This window comes from Odocoileus virginianus, chromosome 18, assembly GCF_023699985.2.
Source record: "Odocoileus virginianus isolate 20LAN1187 ecotype Illinois chromosome 18, Ovbor_1.2, whole genome shotgun sequence".
NCBI classification, from domain to species: Eukaryota; Metazoa; Chordata; class Mammalia; order Artiodactyla; family Cervidae; genus Odocoileus; species Odocoileus virginianus.
This window is the reverse complement of record NC_069691.1, coordinates 36,956,055-36,968,170: the sequence shown is the minus strand read 5'-3', so window position 1 is coordinate 36,968,170 and position 12,116 is coordinate 36,956,055. Positions and strand designations below refer to the sequence as shown.

Sequence of the window (12,116 nt, the reverse complement as noted above, 5' to 3'; positions counted from 1 at the left end):
ATTTTTTGCTTGCCTAGCACCCCATCACCTTTCTTCTGGGGGAACCCAGTTCAAGTGGATGGACATATGACCTAGGCCTGGTCAGTTAGAGTGCCCCCCCACCCCCCACCCCATGTTGCTTCGACCATACCTATGAGCAAAAACACCTTTCCTTTCTTATTCTGAACTGGGTAACTTTCACCTGCATTCAAGAGACTCAAGCATAAAAAAATTATAGCCACCATTTTTGGGTCTGATTTAGCAATGGTTAACACCATGCTTATTATTTAAGCATGTAGAGCAGTTCCAAGAGTGTTTTAACAGTAAGAATAAGAAAACGTGTCTAACTTATTGAGCCAATGAATATCCTCTAGAGACTTCATGGGAAACAGATTCCACTGTCACCACTACAGTTTGGTTTTGCGAGCAAAACTTTCACCATGCCTTAAAACAAAAGTCAACATGCACCAATTTCACAAGATTGTTTTACTAGAATTTAGCAGGGAGGAGATGATATAGTCAAATTTTCACAAAAGAAAACCTTCAGATCTCAGCCAAATAAAATTCAGGTTCTTATTTCAGTCTCAACTGGCCTGGGTACCAAAGCAGCCTCTCCAGGCATGCACTGTCCAAACTGTGAGTTGTATGGCCACCCTGTCATGCCCTTGAGCTCTCTGCATCATGTCTCAGCGATCCCAGACACGAATTCTGAAAAATTCCTTCTGCCTATATGGTTTTCCTCATCCAGCTGAGAATGCTGCTGGCTACTGCGAAGCTGTTCACCAACCATAGGCTCTGGTCCATACAGCTTTCTTCTTAAACTCTGGGAGCACTCTCAAGGACAGCAGGGTAGCTAAAGGGGACAAAAAAAAGCACACTGTTGCATTTGGTGCAGTTACATTTGAAAAGATGATTTAGATCAAAAAGGTATCAGAACAGAACTTGACTTGTTACTGCTTGGCTAATCTTTAAGAATTACTATCAAGCCTTAGACAGAATTTTAATGGAAGAAACCATTTGTAAAGGTTGAGGAAAAGGTTTTTTTAAAATTACTTTGCAACCAGGTAGTGAGAAATTCCACAGGTTTAAAACAGACTGACTTCTGGGATGCTGGTGATGCTCTTTTTCTTAATCCAAGTGCTGACTACATAGGTATGTTCCCTTTGCAAAAATCTACTTGTGCACTTTTCTACACGAATGTGACTTTTCCACTAAATGTTTTATTAAAAAGTAAACAAACTGATCCTGTAATGAAGTTAGGTTCATGGGCTCAATTTAAAGTAAGGAAGTTGTGTGTAATCCCTCTAGGTAACTTATTATATATCTTATTTTAGAATATGAATATAAATATCAGTAGATTGATATTATTTAAAGTATAATAGTGTGAGAGAATGAAGATAAGTCAGAGTTATACAATAATTATGTGTGACTCTAATAAGCCCTTGAATATATGACCAAGTGAACATGTACTTCCTTGACCCAAATAACAATTTCTTTCACTGGAATTAACTGTTATCTTCATGACCTAAGACAGTATTTGTTGGGAACAACCAGTGGTATTATGGACCCATGGCCCTTAAAAATGAGTCCAAACTCCCCAAGGAAAATAAGCAGAGAAAGTCCTAGCAGCAAATTTCTTGGGAATGGTCAAGTGAAAATATGTCAGACCACTGCTCTGATCCTCAGTGAAGCTCGGTGGTTGATCAGAATCACCTTTCTACACATGCCCTCTCACCTACTTTAGAGGGAGGAACAGTGCATTAGATAATTCTTGCTTGTTAGGCAATCAATACAATATACCATACTTAAAGCAAAATATGAGTTATCACAAGAGAAGGTCAACAGGCAACTTTCCCAAGGCAAGACTTTGCAGTGCAGTAACTTAAAGTATGTCAGGGGCATCAATGGCAGCCACTGGGAGGATCCTGACCCCCAAGTCCCAAGATGTGGATGACAGTACAAGCTGTCTCGGACCACAGAACCAACACCCAGAAGATGTTTGAGGTTTGAGTAAAAACATCTATGTAATTTTCACAGAAAGACTGCTTATATTTGTGGATCCTGCAGTCATAGTTTAACAGTCAACAGAGATGTATAAAAAACAGGAAAACCATCTAAATGCCTGGAAGTATGGGAAATGTCCAATTCCCCTGGGAAAATACTATACAGCCACGAAAAATACTTATGAAGTTAGTGTAAGAACAGGTTAAAATGCTTTTAATAATTTTAAAGTAAAAAAAGGCAGTACTCAAAGTGTGTATGTACTTTTTTCAATTGGCTATGATTATAAAAATGTTAAAACTTACACACAGAGTGGGTAACACTTAGGAAAAATAATCAAAATTGTCATGTGCAATGGGCTTCAGGATTCCTCTTTGCTTATTCTTTTTTACTTTTCTGAATTTTCTAATTTTTATTTAGTCATATTTTATGATTATAATAAAACATTTAAAAACCACTTAAATAAAAATTAAAGTGGGGGAAGCGGAATCTACACCTTCCCTGCCAGCGGTAGCAACCGCAGAACTGCAGGAGACAATCTAGACGAGGCGGTTGAGGAGGAGGGAGTGACTGAAGCGGGGGTTGACTTGGCATGCACTGCGCCCCTCGGGATCGTTATTGCATGTGAAACAGCTGCTTTTGGAAGGCTATTGCCCAGAAGAAAAGATGTTTGGTTTTCACAAGCCAAAGATGTACCGAAGTATAGAGGGCTGCTATATTTGCAGAGCTAAATCCTCCAGTTCTTGATTCACTGGCAGTAAATGCTATGAAAAGGATTTCCAGAGCTGTTTTGGGTTACATGAGACTCATTCAGGAGATATCTGTAATACCTGTGTCCTGCTTGTGAAAAGATGGAAGAAATTGCCAGCAGGATCAAAAAAAAACTGGCATCATGTGGTAGATGCAAGGGCAGGACCCAGTCTAAAGACTACACTGAAACCAAAGAAAGTGAAAACTCTATCTGGAAACAGGATAAAAAGTAACCAGATCAGTAAACTGCAGAAGGAATTTAAAGGCCACAATTCTGATGCTCACAGTACAACCTCAAGTGCCTCTCCAGCTCAGTCTCCCTGTTACAGTAACCAGTCAGATGATGGCTCAGATACAGAGATGGCTTCTGGCTCCAACAGAACGCCAGTGTTTTCCTTTTTAGATCTCACATACTGGAAAAGACAGAAAATATGCTGTGGCATTATCTATAAAGGCCGTTTTGGGGAAGTCCTCATCGACACACATCTATTCAAGCCTTGCTGCAGCAATAAGAAAGCAGCTGCTGAGAAGCCGGAGGAGCAGGGGCCAGAGCCTCTGCCCATCTCCACTCAGGAGTGGTGACTAAGCTTTATGTAGAAGGGGAGCAAAAATAATTTAAATTTTGGAAAACAAAGCAACAAAATGACCCTCCTATTTTTAATCTGGGTACCTACTATTCTGCCAAAAGATGGATTTGTAGAATAGTTTTGAATGGGTTATTTTTCCTCCATTTCCACAAACTCTGAAGCCAGTGAAGCTTACTAAGAGATGGAAAAGAAATGTACATAATATTTAAGATGCTGAGTATTTCATAGGAAAGCTGAATGCTGCTGTAAAGTGCTCTTTAAGTCTTTTTAAAAAATCCCCTTCTAATGAATGAAATTAGGGGAATTTTCAGGGGACAGAGATGGGATTTGTTGTATGATAAACATATGCAGTTTTAGTCTTTCTATTTTGAGAAGCAGTGGTTGGGGCATTTTTTAAGATGGTTGGCTACACTTGTTTTCCTTCATTATAATAAATTTGTAAACATGGACTTGCCCCTAGAGGTAGTTGTTAATAACTGAAATATTAAGGTCTTGCCAAGGTTTCTGGTGATTCAAACCTGTACTACTGAATATTAAGCAGGACAGACAGCTCTCTGGTGCGAATATCTTGAAGGAGTAGTTTCTAAATATGCAGAAGTAACTTGACTGTATATGTTGCATCCTGTGTCACCTCCCTCCATATTGATATTTGATACAGATTTTAATTTATATGAAACTTAAAAAGCAGAACCAAAACTTAAAGCAGAATCAAAGTTCCTCTTGGGGAAATGTCAAGTCTTTAGGATAAGCAATCCTATATGAATAGTACCAAAGCATTACCACTTGGTAGAGAACATTCTCTATTAAAAATGTTAGATTATCTGAAAAATAACAATGTGCAAGTCTTTAGGATGGCACACGAAAAAAACAAAGGTTAATGCTTCTTGGGGCACATTTCTTAGAGGGCTTGCAAGTGTGTAAATAATTTATGTTACATGACTGGTGACTTCACTGAAAATCTGCATAATTCAGTTTTAGCTCTGGATTACTTCAGTTGACCTTTGTGAAGGTTTTATCTGTGTAGAATGGTTGTTTGACTTGTTTTAACCTGTTAGGGTTTTGGGTTTGTTTTTTTTTCATTCTATATTAAAGTAAAATTCTACTAAAAGAAAAGAGGTGTGTGTTAATGCTGAGTGGGTTGGTTTTGGTTTGGCTTCTTTTAGTCAGGCTTTCTGAACATTGAGGTGTTAGATGATACATCCTAAATGTGGAGCTCTTCCATTCTAAAACCTTCATTAAAAGCCTTTTACTTGAACCCAAACCAAAGTACTATCTATTGCCTCTTTTCTAAAAGTACAGGAAAAATATATCACCCATTTTCATAATGAGGAAGGATCATTTGCCTCCTTGGTAAAACATGACTCAGTGCTTATTTTTAAAACTGGATTTTAAAGATTGGATAGTATACATAACAAGAGAGTGAGCCACTTTTTATAGGCACCCTATAGTTTTGTAGTTCTTAATCAAAACTTAAAATTTTATATTTCTTCCTTTGGAAAAAACTACAAGCCACCATATGCACAGACTACACAGTGAGTTGGGTCAGTGATCCCATAGACTTTGAGGTATATTATAAGAACCCCAGTCATTATCATCTTCCTTCTGAGTTATTTTGAAATTTTTTTGGTACATTTTGGCTGCAGTATTGATGGTAGAATATACTATAATATGGATCATCTCTACTTCTGTATTTATTTATTTATTACTAGACCTCAACCACAGTCTTCTTTCCCCCTTCCACCTCTCTTTGCCTGTAGGATGTACTGTGTGTAGTCATGCACTTTGTATTAATATATTAGAAATCTACAAATCTGTTTTGTACTTTTTATACTGTTGGATACTTATAATCAAAACTTTTACTAGGGTATTGAATAAATTCAGTCTTATTAGAAAATAAAAATAAATAAATAAAAATAAAAATTAAAGGCCATGGACTTCTTCTTTTTAAATCCACTTTCTAATTCAAAAATGCCATACTGGTGACAGCTTCAGATTACTTCTCTAAACTGAACCAAGATGAGTCCTTTCAGGAGCCAGCATATGCGAGGATGCTGCTCTCCAGTGGAGACAACACTGGGTGGTTTTCACCTATGCTGGGCATAAAGGATGAAAGTAATACCTTTTAAAAGATCCCTGGATTTTGCTGAGAGTCCTTCCTTAGGGCTTTCCATGATGCTGAACAGCCAGTCAATGAACTAGAGTGAAAATGAAGAATGATATCAGTGACAACAATCTCAGGATTGGTAAGACATCATTCAAACCCTTGGACCTGCACATATGCCTAACAGGACAGTAGTCCCCAGATAACACCTGCCGGGGCTGGGAGAGTGAAGAGGAGACATGACCAGGCACAAGAGATGGGAATGTGGGAAACAGCCCTCAGTTAAATGACCCAGCAAAGTCAGACCTCCTTCTTTCACTGATTGTCCCGGGACTTACTACACCTTAAGAGTGGGGTAGACAGGGGCCCAGAGGGCCTCTGGTGTGCCATGAACATTCTCTCTCATTACTCTAAGAGGCCCTAGAAAGAGTAAAAGCCTTGCCCAAGTCCACTCCCCATGACTGACAGAGTCAAGATCTGAAGCCAAGTATATCTGGCTGCAAAGCCTCACACTCCTTCACGCCATGCCGCCTGCCACCTGGTTCTGTGTGCATCAGGCCTAGGCTCCTGGGTGGGCAGTAAATGGGTAAACACATCAGCTGTAAGCCCCTGTTACTAAAATATGTTTCTGTAGCTAACAATAGTTTGTGCCCAAATGGATAAGAAGCCAAGTTGAAATGCAACAGAAAAGGTGTAAGACAATTTGCTAGGTAGACCCAAGCATGTTAACTGCAAATAAATCCTGCAAATGGTAGAAACTCCACGTACTCGTGAGTTTGATCTCCCGGGTATAGCCAAAACTGTTTTTGAATTAGATACTGGGTAATTTCATTGACTGAATGTTCCCTATCTTGACTCACTAAAAAATACTAGTCATAGGAACTAGGCATTTTAATTTTGGACATAGCATGTGGGTTGAAAAGAAAACAGAAAAATAAAATATTCCCAATTCCCTGCTTTAATTAAAATTTTTTCTTTATTTTCTTTTCCTCAATTTTGTTTTATCATATCCTCCTGGTAAGTAAATAAATCAAGTACTACAAATACATAATAGATGCAAGATGTCTATGCTGTAGTCTAAAATGAACCGGGTGTCCCAAACCAGAAATAATTAAAGTGAAAAAGAAAATACAAAATTAGAGGTAATAACGCTAATGCTTATCAGGTTTAAGAAAACAAAAGCATTTTATTTGAGATGTTCGATGGAGTTGTTCATGGATAAACTGTGGGTCTATAGTTAAGATATATTTTTAAAGACTAACGTTCAGATTTTGAGTAAGCCACAAAAAGTTGGCTGTAAGCTTTCAACCTCATAAAGATCCAGTTTGATTACACGGGATTCAAAAAAATCCTTCAATTGACAATTCAAGACAGGTTCAGTTCAGTTCAGTTCAGTTCAGTCGCTCAGTCATGTCCGACTCTTTGCGACCCCATGAGTTGTAGCACGCCAGGCCTCCCTGTCCATCACCAACTCCAGAGCCATGCATGAGAAATACAGGATGTGCCTCATTTTCATATGCTCTGCAGGACAGCTAGTCGCCTGGGGAAACTCAGTATTAAAAACCAAAAGGTACTCCCTATAGTTTGTGTTTTCCTGAGGGCAAAGGGGATGACATTAGGCCTTTACAGATCTCCCCATGGTATCTAGCACAGGCCAGAAGCGCCTGGAACGTGGCTACTACATGGAATGAGCTGTGGGGAACCTTAAATATGGTAAAAGATGGATACTCCAGATTCACAGCTCCCCTGGAAGATTTCCCCCCACACTTTGTTGATCACGCCCTCCCTTGTTTAACAACTGTATCCTTATCACGTGTGAGCATGCTCTGTTGTGTCTGACTCTTTGTGACCCCATGGACTGTAGCCTGCCAGGCTACTCTGTCCATGGAATTTTCCAGGGCAGAATACTGGAGTGGGTTGCCATGTCCTACTCCAGAGGATCTTCCCAACCCAGGGATCAAACCTGTGTCTCCTGGGTCTCCTGCATTGGCAGGTGGATTCTTTAACACTGAGAGCCACTGGGGAAGCTCATCCTTATCGTACCATCTTGCAGTTTTGAACTTGCCTTCCCGTCTGTCCTCACTATGAAATTTTGAGCTTTCAGAGAGTTACTCATCCTTTATCCCCAGGATCAAGAACATGTAAGTCTTCAACAAATGAAGGCAAGCACAAGCTTTTCTTTCCATCTCACCCCTAACTGTAAGCGTTATTGCCATTATCACTGTTGTTTTCAGCCAGCAGTTACTCTGAGCCTGAGCTACCCTCAGTCTCTGTGGCCCTGCATCTGGCTGAGATGTGAGACTGAGTAAGAAAGCCTGTCGTGTGACTCAGGTTTCACTTATCTCCCACTGCAATTCTACAGCAGAAGCTGCCGAAGAGAAAACGGCCACCTGCCCTGAAGCAGGTGGCTGCCAGTCTCACCTTCTGGGTCTGTTCCTGCCATGGCTCTTTCTGCAGCAGAAGAGGCATGCTACTGGGAAGGAGAGTGAGAGCCTCCTGCAGAGTGACCCTGTGTAATGGACTCCTGCCAAGCAAGCTTGATGCTGGCCCAGCTGGGCCATGTTCCTGATGCCATGGCAACCAACTGGCACTGAGGCCGAGGAGGAGAGGGGCAGCGTGGTCTGCCCATGCAACCACTGCGGCTGCGAATATCAGCAGCAAGAAGTCCAAAGCCTAGGGCAGAAGTGAAAAAAACACGGTTAGGTCACATACTTTAACAGTGCAAAGTAACACATGTTCACACACACAGCTCGCATCATGAGGAAATGTTATCTTCCCCTTCACCCAAGCCTTCCTCCTGCCCCACCCCTACCCCACAAGAGGAACTGGATAGGATAGCAAACCGTTTCCATGCTTAATGAAGAGACAGTCTGGGGTTTCAGAAGGTTTGAAGGATCCTCTTTCGTGAGTAGAGAAGGCCCAACAGTTCATTATTATTGTTCTAACATTTCAAGAGGAACATAATTTATTTAATGCCTACTTGTACTGAGATCCAAACATTCATCCTCTGTTTTGGTGTTTTCAAAGAGATTTAAAAATTAATTAAGAGAGGTATGAACAGGGACATTAAGGTTTATTACCATGTGGCAAAAATTAAAAAAAATATGTATAGTATATTCTGTTTTTGAACAGAAACAACATGTGACTTTTCATATGCATTTAAAAAAATCTGTTTAGAATCCATGCATTTAGATTTTATAGACCAGACACATAGAAATGGTGATAACAAGGGCTACCTCTGAGTTACTGCATTACTGTGATTTAAATGATTCTTTCTGCTTATTTGTATTTTCTAAGTTTCAGAAGATTTTTGTAAGAAAGCAGAGAAAGTTAATCTAAACTTTGGAAATAAGAGGAAAGCTAAAAAAAAAAAAGCTTAAAAAGTACCCCTCAATCTCTTAAAATGCCTTATCTCATTAATAAAAATTTCAAAAAGACACACAGCTCTGCAGAAAAGCTGGGCAGAATATCAAACAATATCCCAGGTTACACATATTTTAAGTAAACAGCAGATCTATGAAATATGGCTATGGAAAATTACAAAAAAAAAATGCACAGCTGAGTCAAGAAAATGGCAAGAATAGGAAAGAGCTTCCTTCATTTTTTTTCATTAATTTTTTTTTTTCTGGTCTTATTCACCTAATACTAGTGATGGTTAACCTCTTTGGGTCATAGATCATTTTCAGGTAGAGTGAAAATTCCCCTTCAATATGTGTGTGTAAGTATTGGCACAAACACAGATTACTTGCACACACTCAGGAACCCCTTCAAACCAGGTGTTTAAAGCCAAGCTCTGGACCACGGTGGAGGCCAGAGCCCTGCACCCCACAGTCTTTGTGGGATCCAGCTCAAGTACACAGGACCTTAGATTCCCCCTCTCGCTAGAACTTCTGTGTGCTGCCTGTCAAAGGAGGTGTTCCAATGAAAATGTATTTCAAAGGGCAGCTGTGGGCATCTTTAAGATTCTAGTAAGAACACCCGTTTCCTGTGATGTCAGAGAATTGCCATCCTTGTTTCCCAAAAATGAAGGGAGGAAAGAGAGCTGCAAGCAGCAACATGTTCCTCTTTTGGGAGACTAAATATACTCTGTATTTTAAGAAAGCCACAAATGACTCCTTTAGACTGTACCTCATCAAGAGCCACGTTCTGAACAGATGTTGACTGGTAAGCAACATTTCTGATATAACCCATCAGTTCCAAGAGCCACTCCATTCTCTTCAACACGCCTGAAACAAAAGGACATGTATTACCAGACCATGGTTTTTCTTTGCAATGTAAGACAGATCAATAATAATTGTCATAACTAAAGCAAAAGACCCGCTGAGGACTCTATACAGCCATTACAAGTCCTCTTCTGGTACCTGAGACTTGTTCTCACACAAGAGAGATTTTTTTTTTATACTATTCACATCAGATGACCTTATTTTGGTCTTTATTTTTAAAAGCTCAATTTATTCTTCAAACCTGACAAATGGTCAAATGCATTTAATGGAATTTCTCAACACTAAACACTGGGAGAAACTGGACATGCCTATGAGTTAGTAGTGTTAAATCTTTGATAATTAATTGTTCTTATAGTCCTCCCTTACTTAAACTTCTCAATTTATGACAAAATCATACAGAATACCTATCCTAAAGACATTAAAAAAAAGCGCCAAAACCAAAACCCAGCTGTAGTAGGCTAAATAGAGAACAAACATTAACATAAATATAATTTTTTCCTTTCAAAAATGAGGATTCCCAGCACAGCAAAGACTATTTGGAAAGATCTTCAAAATTTAGTGCATGAGAGGAAAATGGCACTGTGTTTGTGCCAGTACTTACATGCACATATTGAAGGGGAATTTTCAACCCACCTGAAAACGATCTATGACCCCAAAGAGGTTAACCACCACTAGCATTAGATGAATAAGACAAAAAAAGAAAAAAAGATTAATTTAAAAAAATGAAGGTAGCACTTTCCTACTCTTGCCATTTTCAAAACTCTTGCCACTTCAAAATTCAAACTAACTTTGAAGGCCAGCTGGTTATGACCAAAGGCAATATCAAATTTATTTGTTTCTTTCATGTATCTTCATGCTTAATTGGGAACACCTACTAGTTTTCTACCAGATAAATATACTTCTGAGGTAGAGTGAAAAAAATCTCATTTTTCATTACAGGTTTACTTTTCATTGGGCAGGCACTAATGTGGACAGGAGACAACTATCTCAGTTGCCAAAGAGGAAGAGAAATCAAAATTTCCTACACAATCTTGCAAAGAGTATTTAAATTGTATTTGTCAGCCCTCTCTCATAGCCTTCAAAATACAAGAGATAGGGAATATGGCTTACAAGGGCCTTCTAGTCACATCCAATCTGATCAGGTCCTGAACATAGATTCGGAAAATTACAAGCATGTGACCAAAGGCATGGAGGAGAAATGAGGAGCTCCCTCTTTATTTTTTCCTCCTATTAATTTTTAACTGGAGGATAACTACTTTACAATATTTGTTGACCTCTGCCATACATCAACATGAATCAGCCACTGGTATACACTTGTCCCCTCCCTTCTTGACCCCCCTCCCCCCTCCCACCCCTCCAAGTTGTCGCAGAGCACTAGGTTGAAGGAGTTCTCTTTTTAGATGATTATTACAGCATAAATGTCTAAAATGGCCTAAAAGTTGCACCACTCATCAGCAGAGCTTCAGGCCTGGAGTTTCTGACGTGAGGATATAGTCAGGGTGTCCAGATTTTATTCTTCTCACCCCTGAGAAGTTCTTCTCTAGAATAACTATTTAATTTGTGGTTGCCTCTTTTTTTTTTCTGTTTGTTAAATGACCACCCAAAAGCCATGTTCATGAAAACATCAGGCAGAATCCATTAGCATCCATCTGTTTGAGAAACAGAAGCAGGCAGATTCAACCTAATAAACCTGCTTATGTCTTTGTGGGCCTGGAGGGCCAAATATGAGATCCAAATCTCCAACAGAATTTATTCTCACCTACGAAGAGTTGCTGCTGTGAGCTGTAATTGTGCTTTTCTATCCCAGGTGCTGCTCATTTGGGAGTAACAAGTCCTCACCCGTGTCAGGAAGCCCTAAACTAGTTTTTAAGTTGAGGAAACAATGATAACCTCAAAGAGATGGTGCGCATGCCTGTCTGTCCTGATGTTCTCCCTGGCTGGCCTTACCAGTGTTGGCATGGCTCACGATCCGTGCCTGGTATAAGCTCTGCAGTGTCATCCAAGCCAGCGTGTCTTTTTCACGGTGCCGGACAGCAACAGTGAGCACATCGGTCAAGCCCATCAAGGGGAATCGTCCTTGAGAGACCAAGTAGAGCCTGACAAAGGCAGCCTTTTCTAGGCTACTCTGCAAAAAAGCAAATTGTTCAGTTGCTATTAAATTAACTGAAGTTGTTATAGAACCTTGGGGCAAGGGCAAAAGAGAAAGGGTGAGAAAGGGTGGAGTTGATTACCACTCCAAATGCTAAAACTGTTTGTTTCCTGCACTGTGTAACCTATCTGCCTGTGTGCTGTCTCAAAATGTACCTACAGACAGTTGCAATGTCACCTTTTGTTTTCTCATAAAAACCATCAATGATTTCAAGGGTCAACTGGTGAGGATATTTAGTAAAGACACACAAATAATAACAATGATAACCAACAAATACAGTACTTACAATGTGCCATGCACATTTGAAGCACTTAACCTGCGTTAAT

At 39.7% G+C, this 12,116-nt stretch overlaps 1 protein-coding gene and 1 pseudogene across 4 annotated transcripts in view; one reads left to right on the top strand and one right to left on the bottom strand.

Moving 5' to 3' along the window:
• Positions 1-450: 450 nt before the first annotated feature.
• Positions 451-12,116, bottom strand: part of FOCAD (focadhesin) — a 286,020-nt gene continuing 274,354 nt past the window's right edge. For all 4 annotated transcript variants that reach the window (XM_070480582.1, XM_070480584.1, XM_070480583.1 and 1 more), the window contains 5 exons: positions 11,589-11,766; positions 9,547-9,644; positions 7,840-8,091; positions 5,437-5,512; positions 451-832 (listed from right to left, as the gene is read on the bottom strand). In XM_070480582.1, the coding sequence (XP_070336683.1) occupies positions 759-832; positions 5,437-5,512; positions 7,840-8,091; positions 9,547-9,644; positions 11,589-11,766 (678 nt within the window). In that variant the 3' untranslated portion in view covers positions 451-758. The remainder of the gene's footprint in view (positions 833-5,436; positions 5,513-7,839; positions 8,092-9,546; positions 9,645-11,588; positions 11,767-12,116) is intronic.
• Positions 2,619-4,622, top strand: LOC110152928 (SIN3-HDAC complex-associated factor pseudogene; annotated as a pseudogene).